The 24,057-nt window shown below is 33.9% G+C and overlaps 2 protein-coding genes across 2 annotated transcripts in view; both read left to right on the forward strand.

Moving 5' to 3' along the window:
• Window positions 1-3,959: 3,959 nt before the first annotated feature.
• Window positions 3,960-5,153, forward strand: LOC123311449 (triosephosphate isomerase-like). Its single transcript, XM_044895434.1, has one exon. It carries the CDS (start codon window positions 4,098-4,100, stop codon window positions 5,019-5,021), a length of 924 nt encoding a protein of 307 aa, XP_044751369.1. The 5' UTR covers window positions 3,960-4,097; the 3' UTR covers window positions 5,022-5,153.
• Window positions 5,154-13,069: 7,916 nt separating this feature from the next.
• Window positions 13,070-24,057, forward strand: part of LOC123312011 (DNA-directed RNA polymerase II subunit RPB1) — a 42,555-nt gene continuing 31,567 nt past the window's right edge. The window contains exon 1 of the mRNA XM_044896181.1: window positions 13,070-13,360. Coding sequence (XP_044752116.1) covers window positions 13,337-13,360 — 24 coding nt within the window. The 5' untranslated portion in view covers window positions 13,070-13,336. The remainder of the gene's footprint in view (window positions 13,361-24,057) is intronic.

The raw sequence follows: 24,057 nt of genomic DNA on the forward strand, positions 1-24,057 counted from the left end.
TATTTTTAATCTTCGTAGCCAAGGTATCAACGCACGATAAATAAAAAGTGGAAGTTAGCTCTTGTTGTTTTTTAATAATCATATTCATGATTTTTAACAAAAACAATGCATTACAATATTTGCAATGGTGTAAAAGATTCCGATCGCTTAGATCTTTTGTCTTTTCTGGTGTAGGACGACTCCAGTATTTCTCTAACGATGGACCAATAACAATCAGCAAGCATAGAGGGTTCCCCTTTGCCTTGGTAGCGTTTTTCGAATGACGCGATGTCTTGATGGAATCGCTCTCCATGCTCGTCACTTACGGCTCCCATATTTTGTGGAAAGACATTAATATGTGATTGCAAAAAGTGTATTTGTAAGCCGGTTGCAACAGCCGAGAATTCTCTAGAGAATTTGCTCGAAAATTCATGCGCCGTGAATTATATACCGTTGCATACGCACTTTCGGTAGAATTCTCTGTTCAGTTGCATACAAAATAATCTCTGCCGTTTTCTTGCGAGAATTTTGTAGAGAATTGTCCAGACAATTCTCGGCTGTTGCAAACGGGCTTTAAGGACATGTTGCATCCCATTTTTTGATGAGCCTGTAACATCGTTTTGACGATATTTACATATTACGGAGATTTGTGATTGCCAAGAAAATTTTTGGTCACTTCTACAAAGGAAAACCAGGCTTCTTTTTCAAAGTCATTCAATGCTGTCAGAAACTGAACTTGTTTCAATAGTTTGTTTATTTTATAAAGTATCGTAGGGTACAGAAGTGCGAACATGGACAATTCACGCATGTCTTTTATTTTGATAACGGGAGCTAAACAAACGTAAGTACTATTATTTTTGTAATAAGGTGAGGGATACCTAACAAAAAAAATATAGATCTCCTAGGTGGGAGAACCCTTGTTGAATAGTGTTATTTATTGATAATGTTCGGTTATGATGATGAATTTTGTTATGGCGAAATCAATCTCAACTAGATATTACGATTTCCTTTTCATATTGACCACTTGGAGATAATGAAATAGAATTCAATTTTTCCTAGAGAAAAAGTAAATAACTTCTTCGAGTTATCTAGAATTTTTTATTCAAAATATTTTACCCATTAAATTCTCACTCGGTGTCTAATTGTTTTACTGTTGGTTCGAGGAAAAATGCAGTGAGTATAACCTTTGGTTAGTATGTAGGTATTATTCTCAACAATAGAAAACATTCTTTCACAAGACAATATTAACAGTAAGAATTTTGAATGCGACAATCATAATCATCACATTATTGTTGCCGCTTCGTTTTCATCCGAATTCATTGAAAAAATCCTTCAGGATAATGATTGAGTATTCAGGATTAGGCGTACCCTTGAAAATAATAAAAACTCATTATGACGACCCAGAATTCACTCTCTCAATTATTCAGTTATTATATTTAAATGAATATAACCTTATGCTATCACTATAATTTTCCAATTATCTTGAATAATAAACAAAACACTGAAATATAGCTAAAAACATGAAATTGGGAAAAAAATATGCAGATCTCTGAAAAGTATACTTGTTTGTGAATTTTCAATTTATCAATCTCTAAAGCCGAGAATTCTCTAGAGAATTTACTCGAGAATTCATGCGCCGTGAATTATTTACCATTACATACGCACTTTCGGTAGATTTCACTGTTCAGTTGCATACAAAATAATCTCATCCAAAATCTCTCCAGAGGATTCTCGTCTATTAAAAATAAAAATTAATAAATTCAACAAGTTCATTTCTACGAAAACAAAAGTGTTAATAAAAAACCTTATAATTGACCAATACATTCTCAGATGTATCTATCCATTTTGGGGCACAAAAGCTTACTATTCAAAATAACTCAAATAACCTTTATATCAAACTCCAGAATTATACCTACATGAACAATCAGATGAATTCAAAGGAGATTGACCAATTCGAGTATTTGTCTACATAATAGTGATTAACGAACGAATTAATTTCGTGCGTTACTTTTTACTCACTCTCCACATCGAATTTGATCATTTATGACGATGCAACCAATTAAGTTTTCCAATTGAATTTAAAATCATAAGTTGATATCGCATACTTGTTCGCAGGATAATTACATAATATATGATAAATTAAATTGACAACCTCTATAATTCGAATTAGCAGATAAGCACAGTTGCACAGTTATTAGGTCCTTTCGTTTGCATAAAAAGTGTAGCACTTTTCTACACTCGATTTTAGTATTCGTTTGCTGATTGAATTGACTTCAGTGTGGAGGAGGTGTAGTTTATCCACATCTCCTTTTGACTATGAGTAGATAAACTACACTTCCTCTACACTGGTGTAAATCAAATCGAGTGTATATAAGTGCTACACTTTTTATGCAAACGAAAGGACCTATTGTCATTGTGATTGTTGTGAAACTCTTCGAAGTTTTAATCTAGGTTGTGATTATCGATAATCGGCATATAATTGAAACTGCATATACAGGGTGAGTGTTTGACTCGTACAAATATTTTAATAGTAAATAGATTCTTGAGGTCCTAAGGAACAATTTTTTGATTTACTATTTTTGCCGAATCAGCTGGGTTTGAAAGATACAGGCTGTTGAAAAATCATAAAAAAAAATTATTTTTAGTTCTATCTTACAAACGGTTTTTATCGAATGAAATAAATTTCAGAATGAAGTTTTTCATTTATTCGATGAATCTTTTTCGAACACAAGATCTGGAAGACGTAGGCGATGTCTTCCAGATTTTCTCATTATGACCATTAGGTACCATAAAAATACCAACAATTCAAAGAACAAGCTTTGAATCTGAACTAGACGCTATCTTATGAATATTTGAATGTTTTGTTGAATAAAAGTATTCCAGTATTCCTCACATTTTCTCGTATAATGCACCTTTTTCGAGTAATTTGTACAAAAATCGAAAAGTATCTGTGAAATTCGAAAAATTGGGTATTTTAGCTGAATAAAACTCTGTTTGAAAGATCCGCAGATGTGTAGAGTTTTCCAGTGGTGGCATAGCTCATTATGAAAACTTAAAATCGCCATATCTTTTCATCAGGGGCGAATCGGAAAACTGGTAAGGAAAAAAGTGTTTCTTTTGACCTCAAAAATATACCGCTAAAATATTTGTACGAGTCAAAGAATCACCCTGTGTCATTTTGGAGTGGAAATATTGATCGATATCTTGGCCTATACCTATGCAAAATCAGGAGAAATGCAAAAGGAGATAAGCTTCAGTTCGTAGTGGGACATTTTCTACAATTTGTTCCAATCAACCCTGTGAGCGTGATGAGAGCAACCCTAAAATTCTTGAATTGAAAGGAGTAATTCGATTGCCGTTTCAAAATTTCCATACTTACACTTGACCATCTTTGTTAGTACTTCCGAAAAGTACTCTACACTATTGATGGTATTATGGATGTATTGATTATATGTATACTTCCGAAAACAAGAAAAAAAAAACGTGGAATTGTTACGATAGCAAGAGTTGCAATGAAACATGAAAATAATGAGGAATTTTGTACTACACAAGAATTTCAAATTGTTGTTCATTATTTTGTAGACAAAAATATGAAGTATTGAAAAGGCAATCGAATTACCCTTAAAAGAGAGTGTCACTCAACTCCCTTTCTAATTAAGATTGTAGGGGTTGCTGTCATCACGCTCACAGGGTTTATATAAATTGATTGGAACCAACCGTATAAAATGTCTGCATACGAACCAAAAATTATTTGTTTTTGCATTTTTTCTGATTTTGTGTGGTGGCCGAGATATAAGGGTGGTACATTTTAAAATTTACACATTATATGTATTTATGAAACTTGGCAGAGGTATGTCCTTTTTTATTTCATAGCACCTACCGTACCGTGGATGAGAGATAAATGGGTATAGTGGAGTTATTTATATCATTGAATGGAAAAGTGAAGATTTGCTAACAATCGATAATCTTTGTTTCAGTGAGGAGTTTGAAGGAAGTAGAAGAAGAATAAGACGAAGAAATGCACTTTATGGTTAGATGAAACATTGAGTTGTCAAATATGAACTGACAAACCGTGTCATTAATGCCAGAAATCTTCAGTTCTATCTCATGATGATACGATGAAATTTCCGAAATTTTCAGTCCTCACAAAAATACTATGCGCTAGTGCCTTATCATCGTATATAACATACTCATATGTCACAGTCACAGAAGAAGAAATGGCCACAAAGTCATGCGCAGATGAATGTCGTTCTCGTGCCCAAAAACTCAAGCTATACTGCCCACCTGCGAAAAATTTCATCGTTACTGGCAACTGGAAAATGAACGGGGACAAAAAACTGGCAGAAGAAATCATAAAGCTCATAAGATGTGGCCCCATTGTCCCTGGTAATGATATAGTCATTGGAATCCCAGCTCCGTACTTAGATTATTTTCAACAAAGAAAACCAAAAGTCGTAGAAGTTGCCTCTCAAAATATCTATAAAGAAAGTAAAGGACCTTATACAGGGGAAATTTCTGCGGATATGTTGATAGATATTGGAGTGAAATGGGTTATTCTGGGGGCTTCTGAACGAAGAATGTTTTTCAATGAAGATTATGATTTCATTGGAGAAAAGGCTAAATATGCTTTGGAGAAGAACCTTAAACTGGTTATCTGTATTGGCGAAAATGCTGGCGAGAGGGAATGCAAAGAACACGTTAAAGTTGTTATCGAACAATTGGAAACTTTATTGAGGTACATACCAAAATCTAAATGGAAACATTTGGTGTTGGCTTACGAACCTTTATGGACAGTTGGCACAGGAAAAGCAATAACGGTTGATGAGGCAACCGAAATGGCCCTAGCTATAAGAGAGTGGGCTACGAAGACAATCGATGAAGATTCCGCGAATCTACTCAGGATACAAGTCGGTGGACCATTAACGCCCACTACAGGAAAAACATTCGCCCGAAGGAAAGAACTTGATGGATTATATATAGGTGCTCCAAGTTTGAAACCAGAATTCATAGCTTTGGTGAATGCGAATGCGAAGGAAGGGTGAATCTGTCAACTTGTGAAATCTGTTGTACGTTTAGCCTGTTCTTCAATGGATCCGATGTCTTCAAATGATAGTACGATTTTCATGTATAATAATCTACAAAGATTATTAACAATCTTCTTATTATTTTATCCAACTATTGGGTTATTTATATGTCATTTTTAACATGAAATGGTGAATGCTTTACAGGATCGTTTCGTTTTACTACTTCACTGTGATAGGATAAACCACACATAGAAAAAATATCATGAAGAATCTAACTCTACAAATCACTCTGATAATCTGGTAGCATCTGCATACTGCAAAGTGATATCGAAACCCTGAAGGGACGAAAAATTCCCCTTGTCCCTTTTTATATGAAGGCTCAGAATTCATCAGACTGTAATTTTCAAAATGGATCTCCATACTACGCTATATTTCCTTCAGGAAACAAAATAATAGGTACTTTTCTATTTCAGTACAGATCGCTTATAATTTGCTCCAGCGAGATTTTTTTCTAAACTTGACTAAATTAGAATTCTTCGCTATATAAGAGTTAATACAGTTAAATCACTGAAGCTTGTTGAATATAAAGTGATAATAAAAGAGGATCTATGGTTTACTTCAAAATGCTTTATTGTTCAAACGATCGCACCAAATTGAACAATTCTTTTTTGTTGTGTTTATTATTGTTAGGGCAAGGTTTATATAACAAAATATTTCCAAAAAAATTGTACAGAACAGAAAAAAAGGCATTCCTTTTTCTTACGACCCATCGAGCAATCACGATGAGTTAGTTATTATTATCTACCCTAGAAATAATTTAAATGGCAAAACTAGGTTTGCCGAGTCAGCTAGTAAAGTGATAATTTAAAGTCCTAAATTGTTGAAGGAGGCGATATGCGGGATTCATTATAGAACTATACTCGCTTCAAGAATTATCGACAACGAAGTTGGCCTAGATGTACAGAGTGTCGTTTATCATTAGTTTTCAGAGGACGGACCTGGAATAAGACTTTCTTCAATATGTTAGTCAATAGCATCGCAGACAAAGGTTATACGAATCAAATATTACAAAACAGTAAAGGGTGGTTCATAAGTTATGAAACCCTTCTTGTCCTAGTGGTCACACTGCGAGGACACTTTCTCAGACGCCCCATGTAACCACATCTGGAATAATGTGCGTAAATAATGTCTCTTCAGATGTATTTATTTTACCGTTTATTCGTACAAAAACGTATAAGTAAAAAAAATGAGAGTGATTGTGTACTGGTCTATTCGTTCAACTGTTTTATTGTGTTTCTCTGTGAGAAAATACGGCGGTAATTGTTTCTGTGCAATTATGATTATTGTAACAATAATTTTACAGCAAAACTTACCCATCAAATCTTTATACACAGTGAAACAGAATACACTTCCATATTTCAGGTGTTCATGAGCCTTTCACTATTTCTAATGAATAATAAATTATTATCAATATCCATTTAAGTGCATGAGTTAGTGAAACCTAAATATAAAAAGATTGAAAAATAAATGCTCACTATTTTGAAGCATAGTTGAATAATATTGTTCAAGCATAATGGGAAAAAATATTTAGAAAGTTTGTTCCGCTTTCAAAAGGGTTGGTTATTGTGAAAATGGAGAAAATTAGTGAATCTCTCTATACCTTGATTAGAAAGCATGGTAGACACATAAGATACAGGGTGAACCTTTGACTCGTAGGAATATTTCAGCGGTAGATTCTTGAGATCAAAGCAAAAATGTTTTTTTCTACAAGCGTGCGCGTTCAACCTTTTTCCCGCACGCATTTCAAGTTGCAAAGAGTCACTTTCCCGCACGCAAATATTATAGAGTAAATTAATTTCTATCATGTTTCTATGCACAGAACGTGAACGATGAGAAACCCATAGTAACGACATGCAGAATTACGTCTGTCATTATATATGAATTAATCAAATAAGATATGATCTGTTTCGTGAAATGGATATATTTATATATTTCAAGCGCTTGTAGAAAAAATATTGTTCCTAACTCTTGCGGAAAGTGTCTTGCCCGCACTCAACTTCTTACCCGAACTCTGCTCCGCATCGTTCGGGCAACGGCAGTTTCGTGCGGGCAAGTATCACTTTCCGCACTTGATAGGAAAATAACTATTTTATACCATTTTTTCCAAATCGGCTCGGTAAAAATAATATTTTCAGTTCTCTCACAATGGGTTTTATCCAATGAAATGAGTTTTGGAATAGACTTTTTCATTTAATTGATGAATCTTTTTCTTACACAAGATATCACCTGTCTTCCAGTTTTCTCATTATAACCATTACGTGCCATAGAAATACCAAAAATTCAAAGCCCCAACTCTTGAAACTAAGTTGGACGCTATCTAAGAAATATTTGAGCGTTTCGTAAAATAAAAGTATTCCTCATATTTCCTCCTATGATACGCCTATGAAGAATAAAAAATTTGAAAAATTGGGTATTTTGGCTGAATACAACACTGTTTAAAAGATCCACAGATGTTGTGTCGCAGATTCAGCTAGTTATTCTGAAGGAAATTTTATTTTCAGGGGTGGCTTAACTCATTATGAAAACGTGAAATGGCTGTATCTTTTTATCAGGGCCGAATCGGAAAAATGGTATATAAAAAAAGTTTTTGTTTTGACCTCAAGAATGTACTGTTAGAATATTTGTAGGAGTCGAAGACTCACGCTGAAGTTATTTAAAAGCACTTCGGTGTCCTCCATCATGTGGATTCCTTATATGGGGTTCACCCCTTTTAGATCTCAATTTTGTAAAATAATTGAATACATGATGATACAGGGTGTTTCCAAATTAGACCTTGGATGAGGTGTTAGTATCACTCATTTTCTGTCGTTTGAGCCATATTTATTGATAACCAAAAATCAACAGTTTCCGAGATATTTGAGTTCTTGTGTTTTTCAAATAATTTCTCACCTTACTTGATTTTTCGTCAATTTTTTCTACGATTACCATGTTTGAGTATAATTTTAGATTATTTTCATCAGAAAAAGATATGATACGTATGGAAAAAGCAAAACTATCCTGTATTATATATTGAAAAAGAATTAGTATAATTCAAAATTTGGTATATGAACAACAAAAAAATCAATTTCTAATATCAATTTGCCTGTAATTTTCGAATTCAACAATTCATGTATGAAAAAATTGTTTCGAAAACTTGCCAAATTCCTTCTTCATTCCCTAAAAAAGTTTTCGTTAGAATGCATATACCAGCTTTTATATCATACTTATTCTTTTTCAACATCTAATACAGGATAGTTTTGCTTTTTTCATCCGCATCATATCTTTTTCTGATGAAAATAATCCAAAATTATAATCAAACATGGTGCACGTAGAAAAAATTGACGAAAAATTAAGTAAATTGAGAATTCGAGAATTCGAATATCTTCAAAGTAAAGAAATTGAAAAACCTTCATTCTGACTGAACCTAATGTCGATAATTGAGAAAAATCATGAATATAAATAATATTTCCGGTAGTAACTCACAGTGGCTCGTAGCACATGTAATAAAAAATTTAAGTCCATCATTTATTTATAAATGTTACCTACTTCTCCGAATGTTGTTGACATTGGATCGAATTATTTCTCATGGAATACAATAGAATACGTTATTTGTTGAAACAATGAATAAAGAGCTCACTTGAACACACTAAATATGGGTAACCTTGCTCTTCCGAGACCTTTGACTCTTGCTATTGACCACACCCTATTACCTAGAAAAGCACAAGGAGATCGTAATACAGGGGCTACACGAAAATTCAAAACAATGATTGAAAAAAAGAAAACGTTAAATTCATATGACTTGACCCTATCGTGTTTTCAATGAGTGTTCACATTTTCTCATGTTACTGGTGACAGTCAGAAGATATATTGAAGATTGGAAGTTTGTTGTTGCTTTGTATGAATGTCCGATCTACTTACGTATAACTGAGTGACATAGAAAACAGAACACCCAAATTGATATTTATTTATTTTTGTTGGAGACTTGTGTTTTAGAAAAAGAATTTTAACTTTTTAGGAGTACATACAAATACATGCTTTTATTTATTTAAGGTGCAGACTCTTGGAACCATTTTGTGATAAAAACCTTCTTTGAACGAATATTGTGAAAATTCTTTAGGGTTTTCACTGCCAGTCTCTGAAACAAAATCAATTAAAAAATTGAAATGATCGATTTCCCCCTTCACAAATTCTTGCACTAATTTGTGAGGAGCAAATCAGATGGATAAAATTGTTGCTCGATTACTCTGCCTTAGCAAACCAGACTACTGTCCCATAAGTTATCATCGGTCTCACAATAATATAACGCCAATCCATCGCAGTATTTTAGGGTTAGAGCCCCAAGTCTTACCGGATAGATTTCTGCACGCATAAAAGTTTTATAGCACTACTAGCAGTATTTTTAACATACTTATTTCACAGAAGCTTGGATACTCTCTAGGACAATTCCCAGATATTTAACTTCAGACTTCTATTCTTCTATATCTCCACTCAACGAGATTTCGAAACTGGAAGGTTTCTTTTCGGACAAAGGGAATTATTCTGGTCTCGATTGGATTAAGGTTCAGCCCAACTGACAAGCACCACTGCTTAATAATTATATGGAGGTCCTTGCATAGTACATTACAGAGAAAACCCTTAAATTCATAGGAAGACTCTACAAATAATACTTTTCCTATGTTCAAGTGCTTTTTTTTAGAAAAAATGATAAATAGGTATTCATATTTCTTCCCTATGATTCAGAATGAACGAATTTTTCAGAATATGATTTCTACGTCAAAAAAGGCCCATAAGATGCTCCACAGTATTATGGTTGTGTCGATGCACAGAAAAATCTCATCATCAGTTTAATGACGCGATGAACCGACTTTCTGGATAGTTCTCAAGCCGTCGAAAGAGAATGGAAATAGAAAAAACAAAAGAAAAAGAAAATTACTACCAACTAAGAAATAGAAAATCCGGACTGCTTTCAATCGTACATTATATAGAGTGCTCGAAAAAGAATGTCAGCCTGAAGAGTGGATGCAGGAGTCTTTAAAAGTAATTAGTGACAAAATGTGAAAATCTCACAGTTTTCGTAGACTATTAATCGCTCTATAACTATTGCATGAAAACGATATGCAAACGCAGAGATTTTAATGGTTTCATTTAACTCATGATTTCGCTACAATCCTGAACTAATTTTCAAAACAATACCATGTTTTGGACTGTCTCATGGGCCTAAGCCAGTGTAGGAAACATAACACTTTGGAAAGTTTTTCATACTTGCCATAGCTTGAAAAGAAGAACTGTTTTGGGAAAAACTGTAGAACTTGACCCCTAGGAATACTGCTTTTGAAGGGATAATATATAGGGTGTTCCATTTGCGATAAGCAGTATTCTGCTGATTTTAATATTTAACCTTTGGCAAGCTATCTAGCTTGCCTTATACCCTACATATCACAGCTAAGTCATGATCGAACATGACTCATACAAATATTTTAACAGTGGATTCTTGAGGTCAAAAGAAACACTTTTTTTCTAAATAATTTTTTTCTTTTCGACCCGAATAAAAATATACAGCCACTTCAATTTTCAGAATAACTAATTGAATCTGCGAAACAACACATCTGTGGATCTTGTAAAAAGAGTTGCGTTCGGTCAAAGTACCCAAGTTTTTTAAATTTCACATGATAGATTGAACACCAAATCACACGAAAACGGCACGATATACGAAAAAATATGAGGAACAGTTTTATTTTACAAAACGTTCAAATTTCAGATAACGTCCAACTCAGGTTCAGGAGATGTGATTTTTGAATTTTTGGTATTTTTATGGTAGGTACGTAATGATCATAATGAGAAAACTGGTGGGTGATATCTTGTGTTCGAAAAAGATTAATCAAATAAATGAAAGCTGTATTCTGAAATTCATTTCATTCGATAACATGGTTTGTGGGATAGAAAAGAAAAGTAAATTTTTTTGTGGTTTTTCAACAGCCTGTATCTCTTAAACCGTGCCGATTCGAAAAAAATGTTTCTTATGACTACTTGAATAATATACCTATATATTATATACTGAAATTTTTGTTCGAGTTCGAGATAGTAACTGATGTAAAATATTGGATCAGAAATAATATTTAATGGTAGGGGAGACCGGGGTTGGTTGTGCCAATTTTAAAGTATAATTATTTGTACATCTCGATAAAAAAACTCAAGGCTCTAAAACGCATATTTATTTAGTTTAAACATATATCTGTAGAAAAAAATAGAAACGAACTAATTGAAAGCAATACAAACATGGCTACTGAGAATTAAAAAAAAAAAACTCTAAATGTCACAACCTGCCCCGACATGGGGCTGGTTGTGACGCTTATGGGGTTGGTTGTGACGCCCCTACATATCGTCATCGGAATTGCAGTGATTGCATACAAAATATGGACTTTTATCCGGGCATTCTTCATGAGCCCATCTAGAGCAACTGGTGCACTGCAGCCATTTTTCTTTAGGTCGAGAGATGGAAAAAGGTTCGTGGTTCGTGACAAATTAAACAGAAAGTTTCCCCTTCATCTTTCGAACCGCTATTAGCTTAAATGGTCTTAGCTTTAGCTTAACCTTTACCCTTGCATATATTTCTCTTGACACCGGTTTCCTTTGTTTTTTCTTTTGTTCTTTCAAATCTTTCATCTTTTGTTTTTCTTCTAATTCCTTCTTATTTGGAGTATCTGTCCATATGGCCGATCTACCAGGTTTTCGCCCTTTTCTTTTAACTAGACGTGTTCCAGCCTTTGGTGTTGGTCTCAAATCTTCTGGAGAAAAATATGTTGTGATGCCAGAAGGTCCTGGTGAATTTTCAAGTTCTAAGTCTGGAAAGGAAAGGGAATATGTCTTAGATGGTGAATTTTTGGGGTTGCTTGGGGCCTCAATGTGGTTGGTTTTACTATTGGGCTGTGTTTTTGGAATGTCACAACCAACCCCAAAGCACATTTCTGCTTTGTTATCTTATTTCCAACATTATTTCTATGAATGGCGAAATAATTTTATATATGTGAGAAAGAGCGTACCTGAATTAGTATTTTAACGCCACAATACTTGTTTCAGCTGTTACATTAGTCACTTCACACAACAATATTTGGCGTCACTTTTATTTCCTAAAGCACCTCGAAAATACATAAATCATCCAAACACACGCGGTACGTTAGCGATCAAAGCCACCGTCAGGCGCAATACGTAATAGCTATAGCTGGCTCTATTGGAATAATCGCGACGCGACTGATATCTATTAATTGAGCGCAAAAGGCTCTGTCACAACCAGCCCCCGTCACAACCAACCCCGGTCTCCCCTACTTGGCGCCACTTTTTAATTTAGAATATTGTGAATGGTCTATATTGGAAATGCCGAAGTTTTTTTTGAATGAAAATAATGTCTCTGATATTTGTTTCCAAGTAAAAACCGAAATAGTGGTAAAATACAGGTTACTATTTAAAATAACAAAATTGAAACCCTTCCAAAAAAAATTCAAGCTATTCCTATTCATTTCCTTAATTGAGATATGGAACACATTGTACTGGTATAGAACCCTGTATGATGTATGTTGATTTATTATTTATCATTAATAGTTTGTTTGTTTGTACTTTGAAATTTGATACTCTGTATCTGTTTTTTCGATAATTCACCAGATTTTAGGCATCGAAACCCTTGAAGTTGATCAAATATCGAAAACGAAGATACGGATTCACAACTAATTGCAATTGGTAGATACAAATTTCGTATCCAAAGTCACAATCCCCAAGATACTGTTGGTACAATAAGTGCCTGTTCTGCTTGATGGCTAATACTGCTGTGTGAATGTGAATAAACATTATGGGAATTGTCTGTTTCTGAAAACAAACATCCGATGTGCATGCCTGTCGAAGTCTCAATACAATAAATAATTAATAATGCATAAGACAAACAAGTCGATTCAACATGGCCTCATAATTGCTCCTAATACGTATCATTCCAAGAAGATACACAGTGATGCATTTCATCACATCGCAATCAAACTTCACCAGCTATGCGGTACCCATACACATCGCCCATACTCTCGACTACTTCTTCCGTTCCCCCGTATCTCAGTCGCGATCGCGAATTTATTCTCCCACAGTGTCCAAACTCTTCGATGTGTTTCGTATCTGCATGTGCGTAAAGTGTAAGTAGTCTAGTGGAGCTAAGTCTGGGCGGTCCCGCGGTTTGGTTGACTCAGTTATCTTATGAAACCGGCGATCGCGATCAGTTTAAAAGTGCAGCGCGCGAAGTGCCGTGAAATTCAGTGGACATGGTTTACCTCGTTACGATACTGGTTGGTAAACGAATTTTGTTCTTATCTAACCAAGTTGTACTTAAGGCTCATTTCTTAATCAGATGCAATGCAGCGGATTTAGGTCATTGCGAAACATTCGCAGATGTTTTGGAGATGAGACGCTCATTCGATGTTGCGACTATGAATATTGTAGTGACATCCTCATAAGCCAAGAATGTCTTGCATCACCGATGATTTGGAATGCAATTTCCAACATTCTTTAATTACATCCCAAATATTTTGTTCGTTATTTTCAGAGATACTAATTTTCATACACCAAAACTTCATAAGCTAACTATTCTCTTCAGTTGAATAACTGAGAAGAATCTCGAGAGAATACTTGTCGCGTCTAGTTAGTACTTTAATTTCTCCATTCATTTATAGAGTTGAGAATGGTGCTTCCATTTCCAAAATCAAAAATGGTCTCTGTCTTAGCTTAGCTCAAAAGCGTCACCCTTCATAGTCATAGACTTTATTTCACCAGGCTCCAAAAACTTTGGCAGTTTCGTGCGAAGGGGACAATGTTTCCATAAAAACATGTGTGACATAAACATTTACTAAATCAAGAAATCTACTCTGTGTCTTAGCTCAAAAACGTCATAAACTATTGAGTTTCGTTTGAAGGGGACATCTTCTTGTGATGTAACTTCTCCAAGATCTTTCGTAATTACTCCCTTCAAAAAAAGGAAAAAGGTTGAGAGGTAAATCATTCAAGATATTTCAAATAACACAATGAGTACAGCATCGGCTTTTATTTATGGTTAATCCAAAAAAAGACATGAAATTCCTGACCAATATAATATGTAATCTACAAAGATATTTAATGATACTTTTGTAACAAAAATATAAAAGTACGAGTCTGCGTTTTTAAAAAATAAAATATAATAAAGAAAAATCATTACTGGCATGCAGACAAAACTTTGAATTCCAGAAAAAAAATCTGCAAGCAGCTTATTTTCTTCATTCATCTCCATTTCTGTCAAAAAATCTTTTTCTGAATTGAATCTCTAGAAATCCCCATTAATTCTGTGGCAAATTTGATGTCTTGAAATTTTTTCGCTTCTAAGCGTTTATGAATACTGAGTTAGAATCTTTCAAGGATTCTCTTTAGTATCCGATTGTCAGAAAATAGTAATTCTTCACCGAAAAATTAATGACGATTTCAACTTTGGTCATTATTTCCGTTTCTGTTTTTGTTAAAATGTTGCAATAAAAATATTATTGACATATTTTTTTTATAGCAATCTAATGGCGTACTATAATTTTTTTCAACAGGTTTATTTTCCGAGCTATAACATAAAGTTGGGTTTTTTCGTATGAAAACAGTAGTTTGAAATGACTTAGAAAGAATCGCCACTTTTTCCCGTTTCAGAAATATATCATACATCGCCCTCAGTTCTTCTAAGTTATTTTAAACTACTGTTTTCTTAACAAAAAACACATATTTATGTTATAGCTCAGCAACTATACCTGTTGAAAAAAATCATAGTACGCCAATGAATTGCTATAAAAAAGTGTCTCTAAAATGATTTCATTTCAATATCTTAGCACAAACAGAAACGGAGATAATGACCAAAGTTGGAATTTAAATTTTAACCTATAACTCGAAAACAAAAGAAGATAGAGGAATGGAGTTGATGGCATAATTAGTTTCTCGAGAAATTACGATAGTAATATGCCATGCATTTTCCTCTTTCTCGTTGGGTTGAAAAAGGTGTAGTTCAGGTATCACCAATTTTGGCCACCCTGTACTGCTGTAACAATAAAAAATTGTTTTTATTCGGAAAAAATATTTTCAGGCAAAACGATTTTAAAATAATATCTTTAGTTATCTCTGAGATAATGAGTTGAAAAAAAAAAATATAGCAGGTTGACTGAAAAAATTTCTCACGATCAAATTTTTTTCTGGAATGAAAAGAGTTATCTTTGATTTTAGTAAAATACATTAATAATTTGCCACAGAAAACATGTCCAATCACCACAAACTGTTATTAAAATAAATAATATCTATTATTGTTAAAAATAAAAAAAATTTAAACCTGTCATATTCAATAACACACATAATAACTGTCTTGCCAGTACCAATTGAGACCACAAGATCCCTTAATATTGATTTGTGAGAAGTATTGAAGAACATAGGAAATTAATTATAGACATTTTTTTTAAATCGAAGTATTGGACCAAGAACTTTTCGGTATTTTAGGCAATGTTAAGCTTTTCTTTTTTGAGACGATGTTTACAGAATGTTAAGATTTTGTCCATTCGATATGATGCAGAAAATGGAAAGAGAATGAATTTAGTAAGAAAAAATAAAGATTTATCGAAACTTCTCTCTGTTTCATTCAGAACTGAACTCGATTACTCTTACTCTGTATTGAAATCTTAAGGGTTATAGAAGCTCAAAGGCGTAAAAGTACAATGCCAGAGTCGGTCTCCCTTGATAAGAAATAATAAGAATATAGCTTTTAGTCTTTCAAAGTTTCACTATAATATTGGAGAATCGAACGAAGCAAGACTGAAAATTGTCTGTTGTTTTCATGAAATTTGATTTTATTCAAGATGAGCAGAATTATATCAGGATTTAGTAGGATCAACGTTACAAAATTCTTCGAGTTCATTACAGACAATACTATCCACAGTTTGCGCATAACAGACATCCAGCTCACCTCGATAAGAATCGTATTTCTCAACTTTGGCTCAAATTGCACCTTGGAACCCTTGCAGCACAAGGTCATACAATATCTAGAGTAGAGACCATTTCACCCACTCTTTTACAACACCTATTTCATATACAATGAACAGCTTGTTTTATCTGCAGGGTCACCTCCGGCACTATACCCATTTTCGAATGAACAGTAAATCTTAAAATTTTCACCATAACTTTATTCGAAACTTTCAACATGTACCTGAAGGTATACATTTGAGTTATTACGATTATGAATCGTAATAAATAAAAAACGTTTTTCAATTTATGACCATCTCCTTCAGTGCAATATTCAAGTCTCAAACCGCGTTCCTGTGTACTTTCTTCAATTTGCTGGACTTTTTTTGTTTTCGAAGGAATTGTCTGGGATTCTCAATATTCTCCAAAATTCTCACTCTTCGCTGTCCTACATTATATCAATGAAAATTATTATCCTTCATAGTATATTCAATTTTAATGAGTTCATGGGATCTCCACTTTTAGAGGGAATTCTTCAATTCCATTGAAATTCCATTGTGAGTTTCAATTGAAAAATATTTAGGGGTACATCTGTGCTTTTTTGAAATATATGGTATAACCGTCTTCGGTTTGTTTGCAATTATCGATTACTTCATTTGTATCGCCTTGAGAGACGAGATTACTCACAATTTAATAATTCCATATATTATATAGTATAATAATTATTGCCTGGATGATGAAGGGAATTACATTTAATACTTGCATTTTTACATTATCCTTGTTGATAAATATAGTGTAAAAGGTATCTGCAAGATGAATTAATAAATTAGATTACGTGATTTTAGAAGTCAAATTGTGAAAATACTACGTCCTTAAATTCAACCCTGGGGAATCATTAGCAGCGACCCTCAATAAAAGGGTATTTTCAATATTATAATTTGGCTCAAACAGTAGGGCGCATCCAAAAACCTCTGCATACTGTACTCAATTTATTTAAGTTTAGAGTCTTGCAGTAACAGCAATTTGAAACATCCAGCTACTCGAAAACCATGCTAAGCACCAACTCTAAAGGGTCATCTATGATTCTGAAGGGTCATCTATGATTCCGAAATCGGAATTTCTGGAAAGCCTACAAATATTTGTAGATGTCCTTTTAATGAAGAGGTCCTCACAAAGTCTAGAGGGTGTCCCAACCTCGGTCCGAACTCACACGTTGTGTGGCCTATTAGACGTTTACGGAAAACGCATCACAGGATTGTTCTGAAAATTTGGGTAGGTACTAGAGTACTAAGGTTTCTTTTCTATTTGACTAACATATTTCCAATATTGCGACATTGATGCTTATAGGACAAAATAGTACAAACATCGTTATCTCGAAAGGGACATCCTATTTATTAAACCTTTTTTCGCTGCTTTATCTATATCCGAGTATTTTTGTCTTGTACTTCCCTATCCCTATTTCTGATAATTTCGGAAATATTAACGATTTTCTAAAAAAATTGACGAAAAGATGGATTCAATGAAATGGGCATAGAAGATACATGTCATATAATTTAGGAAGCTGAAATTTTCGGAGATAGGTTACTGAGATCCTGAGGATGACTTTAGTGAAGTAAAAACTGTTTGTGAATTTGTGATTTTTGGACACATCGTTTTTTCACTCGACACGGAAACGCAAAAAGTTAATTGTTACAAATTTAACACTCTACTTTTTATGCGATATTTTCAGAGAATATCAAAATAAGCATTCAACGATGTATCATTTTTCAATACGAAAACGTCAGAGTTTTCAGCATACGACTTCAGTTGCTACCGTAGAATTACTGCCACGATAATTTCGTGAGATTCTAAAATCAATGAAAACTCGGCTGAAGGTATCTTAAAGGTTTTGAAGCAAATTGGCAACATTTTGAACATTTGTTGTGAAGGTCGTGATAGGTTTCATTAAACTTTCTGCGAGTTCTTTCAACGATCATATCACATTGTCTATGAATAACAAATGATTTCAATAGAATTTCGTTAGAATAACTGTGATTTCTAGAAATTTTTCACAAAAACCCACACAATTCCCTGCATGAATGAGACAAACACTTCCAGTTGGGATTTCAATGAATTTGAAACCTTACGAAATTAACGTGGCCGTAAAGAATTCTGGAAACTCTCAGTTCCATAAAAATATAATTTCATTTCCGAAACCATGAGGTTTTCGTATAGGAACATGATAGGTAGGTACATCATTAGATGCCAACTTTGGTTTTCTCTTATAAAATCAACTTTTTGTCGTTTTTTATCGTGTGCAAGAATTGTGGAATATCCTGTATGTCACAAAGCCAATTCCACATGGAACTCATCTTCCTAAAGTCAGAAATGTCCTTTCTATGACTATTTTATTGGATCCATGTTTTCGAAAATTTTTGTGGGAAACCGTTAAAATCTCCGAGAGTACCTACATACCAGGATAAGGGATAGGGAAATGCGAGAAAAAAATTCTCAGATGAGGATAGACAAGCAAAAAAGTTATAATCAATAGGGTTTTCTATTTGAAATAACGAAATTAGTAGTATATTTTCGTATAAGCGGCAACGTCGCAACATTGAAAATATTGATAGATGAGAAGCGTAAACTCTAGTACCCAAATTTTCAGAATAATCCTATGATCTGTTATCCGGGAACGTTTAATAATAATAAGGCAAGTCAGCGTGGGACACCCTGTATATTATTGAAAAAAATTTTTATATTGATAGGAAGATAGGTATATGTAGTCAATAAATTCGGCGGGAAAAATGTACCATCAAATTCCCTATTTTTCAGAGTGCATTTTATATGAAAGAGTTAAATCTGCGGAATAGAAGGGACCACAACAATTTCTAAAATAGCTTATTCAACTGTTGTCAATAACCAGAAATATCTGAGAAAACTCAGCAATACTACCCTCAGATGAAAGCAACATCTTTTCTAGAATATTTTGAACCTATTCATTATTCATGATTTTATCAACTTGTCCATTTAACTACGGAAATGTCCGCTTCACACAATTTCGTTTTCACAGAGCACTGAATGAATAATAATACTTGAGTGAACTTAATCCTTCTATAATTGTGATTACTGGTATTCAAGTCCTTCGACAAAACAGAGTGAGGAGAAATCGTGTGAATTATCGATATGTTATAATTTTATATGCAATAAAATGGTACTTTGACACTTCAATGTGTTGTTGAAGAGCAATTGCATCATATAAATCATTTTTATCAGACCGATTATTCAAGTTTTTTCAACAGTTAATGGTATTTATTCGTAGGTAAACGAAGAACTTTTTTCAAGAATGGAATGGGTTGGTTATAAATGAAGCTTTACCGAAGAGATAGTTCGATTTCAATATTTTTACTCGTATTTTTATTCAATCCAAGATAATGATTGTACATCATCTACGTACGTAAATTATGTTCTGAAACTTCAATCAGTCTTCGTCTCATCATTACAAATAAATTCCTATTGAAAACCGAAAAACTGATACTTCCACGCATTTCAAAAACGATTTTTTTTTCTGTAATTGATGAAATGTAATTCTGTATGGATATAGAATCTTCAGAGTTAGATGTACTCAGATTTCCTGAATCGAGAGATATAAAGAAAATAAATACTTTGTTCCTTGCAAAGAACTTCTTCCAAACGATAGTCAGTTTGGGTTCTTATTACCATAAGAGCCGAAAGCTCAAGACATAATAACATTCTTAGCATCATCTTTGACCCATATCTCTTATCTCCTCCATATTTCCCTTCTTACACTTTCTTCTTCTCTACAGAATACGATGAATACGATAGCTAAAAATTCACATCTTTCAAGATGAATTTCACTATGATGAATACAATATGATTTCATTGATTTCATCATTTCAAGTCGAAAATGACGATTTTGTGTGTAAACTTGTAGCTGTGAAAATAATTCTGATTTTTTTTTTTTATTTCGTATATAAAACATGGCAGCTCTGTATCATTTAACACGACTGAAACACTTCGCATCCATCAAGTATTTTGATGAAAATTTCACTTTTCCTATTTAATCCTTCTAACTATACGAGAATAGAGAGAGAGCGAGATACATGCATTCAGTCTTGTAACAGGTGTTGAGCACGTCCAACACAATTCATTTTCAGAAGGAAAAAAAACACAGGGTAAAAATAAAAAATAAACACTACAGTTCCTCGAAATTTCTTTCATTTAGGAACTCGTTTAAGTTATAATAGCATATCTTTACAAGAAAACTTTTAAGACTACTAATTAAATTCCGAAATTCATTCCATTCTATTGAACCGTTTAAGAGATTGAACTAAGAAAAACATTTTTATATGGTTTTTCAACAGCATATATCTTTTAATCCGAGCCGATTCGGAAAAAATTCTAGGGGAAAAAAGTGTTTCTTTTGACCTCAAGAATCTACTGTTAAAATATTCGTACGAGTCAAAGACTCACCCTTCATAGGCCAGAAGAGCACAGTGTTCAGCCATACATAAGAAGAGTGTATTTCCATTCTCGTTATTTCCAAAAATCTTCCATTTGAATAAAATAATGTACTCATATTTATTTGAGTGACACATACATGAATACATAACTTTCTTCAGGGAATTCTAAATATTGAATCTTCCTCCTACATCAAGTTGGGTAAACTTGAATATTTTATGATAGTTGACTAAGATAGAAATAAAATGGGGAATTCAAATTCATAACTCTCAGGTATTTAAGCTTTTTTCAATCTTCAATACAAAGTCGATTTCCCTAAGAAATAATTCTTATATTTCAATCACCTTCCTTATAGCATTTTTTATGCTTCATACGAAGAAATTCAGTTGTATCTTCCTTAAAAACATTGAGTGTTATATTGAAAATGATAGGTATCCGAAAATTGCTGGCAAGCCCACGTATAGAAACTATTTATGCTGAGTCTATCAGCGCATTTCCTACGGTAAAATCGGGTACGAAGAAAGTGCTTCTGCCTTATTTCCCATGAAGAAAATATTTATGTCTGTTTACGAGAGGTTTCTGGTAATTGGGTACAAGCTCAATATCACAGACCGGAATTCGAAATGAGTTGCAATTCGGAATACAATGGACTGTGAGAGATTGATAGGTATTCACGTACTTAACGCAATATACTTTCGGAACTCGTTTTGTTTTGATTTGCAACATCCTGATTAGGTGTTGAGCGTATTCTTCATTTCTGAGTAGTGAACCGACGAGATGATCAACATCTCCGCTGGCGTCCCCCCTTTGAAAGTGTTATAGTACTACTAGATTGAACCTGCAACTTCATCCTCATTTTTACGTACTTAATGGCCAAGTTTTGATAGCAATGATTCTCATGAGACTTCCATAATGTTTCATCTTCTCCTTATAACATTATATCGCCTATATCTCTATAGTTGTAGGGAACCAATAATTATTTCTTAAAGGATGGTGCGATTAGGGGTGGTAACCTCTGCGTAAAGGCTGAAGATTGAACTTCATTAGTGAGATGAATGTGTTCAAAATTTTCTATAGGTACTTTCTATATTTTACCTATATAGTACAAAAACTACAATGTGCACGTACATCCACAGAAACACAAAAGGAAAAGTATTAGGTGCGCAAAATTTTTCTTGTTTTCAATAGAATAGGGAATACTCCTTCTGACGAAAATAATGTACCTATTTTTTATGGAGTATCTTTGAAACTCCACATTTTGAAACAACCAGTTCAACCGTTTCCCAAAAAAAAAAAATTATCTGAAGTACTTGAAAATGAAAAATAAAAATTCTATTGCACTAGTTGGCATCATCGACTGAAATATTTGTTGATAATAAAGGACAACAAATACACTATCTTGATGACATAGACAAAGATGGCTGTCTATGAAGTCTGCGACGAACGAGGAAGGTCGTAAAATTTTATGGGATTTTTATGGTCGGTTGCTGTTGGACTCGCCAGTGAATACGCGCCTTATGATGGCTGTAAATCAACAGCTGTCATTTTATAAACAAGACATTGTTCTTTTTATTTTCTAGTAGGCGCTGTTGCCAAATCGTAAACTAGAAACGAAGCGATATTTGAAGAATGAGTTTGAATAGTTTCCGCGGTGCATTCGGAAAATTCATGAATGAAACTTATATTTATTCAGTTTAAACTCGCATATGCTGTGATAACCCAAATTGGGTAGAATTCCCCATTACTATCATATATAATCGGCAATATAGCGTGATGACTATAATCATGACAAACCAGCTATTCCTCCAGAAGATTATATTCTTGTGTTGTTTTCAATTGGCTATAGGCTGGTTTTTGGAGAAAGAATGTACTACACTTTTCGTTTCTGGCAAGCTTTTGGATGATAGTTTCATTCTACTTCATGGTCTTTCTGTAAATTCCGATAAAAATTTTATTACAAGAAGTTTAGTTGATTAATTATGTGTTTTTCCTTTCTTTTTTCAACATTCCTCCAGACAGGATAAAATGTTTGTTTCGATTCACTACTACCCCATTTATTCAACAACCCAAGAAATTCAGAATTCACTCAGATTATGAAAATTTACGGAATGAATCGAACAAAACTGAAAAACACGTGCTTTTTTCTTATTATACGACACTGACCTGATTCAATTCATAATATGCAAACTTGCGACCTTTGATGCGATTCTATCCCCACTCTTGGGACCTCCGCGTATTGAAGAAGCTCTGAAATTTGAAATCACCGTGCTCTCAAATTCACTAGGAATTACGAATTACGAATTATTGTCAGAAAATATACCACTCTTAATCGCTATGACTATCTTTTTTCTAAAGTAGACATAATATTGAAAAATTAACTATTTATTCCATATTCAAATCAAATCAAATCGAGAATATATCATACATTTATTGATTGAACTATTTTTAAACGGTACGAATACGCTCAATTCTAAAGTACCTAGACAAAATACAATGTATTTAATACATTTATTCATTCATTGCTGTATCCCGTTACCGAGAATAAATCTACAAAAGACTCAAAATCAAAGCTATCGGTGCGATCAAACTTATAATTTCTTAGGGCTACTTGCCACTGTGTGCTCTCCTGTGAATGAAGAGACCCAACCGTGACCTAAAGATCCTTCCACACTCCTGGCATGGATAGTCATCACCAACCAGATCTGGCCGCCGCTGTATCTGTTATATAGTCTCCATTATAACTGTGAACCAAAGACCTTCACTGTGATCTGTCTAATGCTAGTTGCTCCCAGTTATGATTGGCATTAACTGATTTTAGTGGATTGATGCAGTATATCCTTATAACGCTTATACTGGTCTCCTGGTTTCCGAGCTATGTCTGTAAATTCGCCATACAGATCTATTTTAGGGAGTCTTGTGTCTTGCATCCTCAGAATGCGGCCCTCCATCTGAGTCGGGCTCTCGTAACTCGTTACTTGAGTCTCAATTGTTATACAACTCGCGCGCTGCAAGACTTCTGCATTTGAAACTTTGTGGAACCATCAGATGTGCATTATTTTTCTTAGATAACGTTGTTGCGTTTGTTCAAGCTGTTTAATATGTCGCCTGTAGGGCATCCAGCTTTCGCTTCCGTGAAGAAGCGTTGGGAGGACCACTGCTTTGTAAACAGCTGTCTTGGTCTTTAGATTGAGGTCGCGATTTTGAAACACTCTGTTCCCTAGCTTCCAGAATGCTTGTGATGCCGAATTGATACGGTTATGTGTTTCTGTTAGGTTAGCCCTAGTATTTATGAAGCTTCCCAAGTGTTTGAACTGCTCGACTTGTTCTAGAGTTTCATCCCCCAGGCTGATATATGTTTGAAGGCTTCCTAGCGGACTATCCAGGATTTCGGTTTGGTCAATATTGAGTCAAGGCATAAAGCTTCGTATAATATATGTATTTGATATATAGCATAGTATCTCAAAATGACTGTAGAATAAAAATATGCCCTAACAAAACTCAGTAGCTAATTGCGCTAGAGCCGCTCAGATTCTGTACCTCAAGAGTTCATTTTAGAGTCTTAAATATATATGATTTT

Source organism: Coccinella septempunctata, chromosome 4 (genome assembly GCF_907165205.1).
Source record: "Coccinella septempunctata chromosome 4, icCocSept1.1, whole genome shotgun sequence".
NCBI lineage: Eukaryota > Metazoa > Arthropoda > Insecta > Coleoptera > Coccinellidae > Coccinella > Coccinella septempunctata.

Bases quoted from the DNA above. Each gene is read 5' to 3' on its own strand.
- LOC123311449 (XM_044895434.1), top strand. From the start codon at position 4,098: ATGAAATTTCCGAAATTTTCAGTCCTCACAAAAATACTATGCGCTAGT.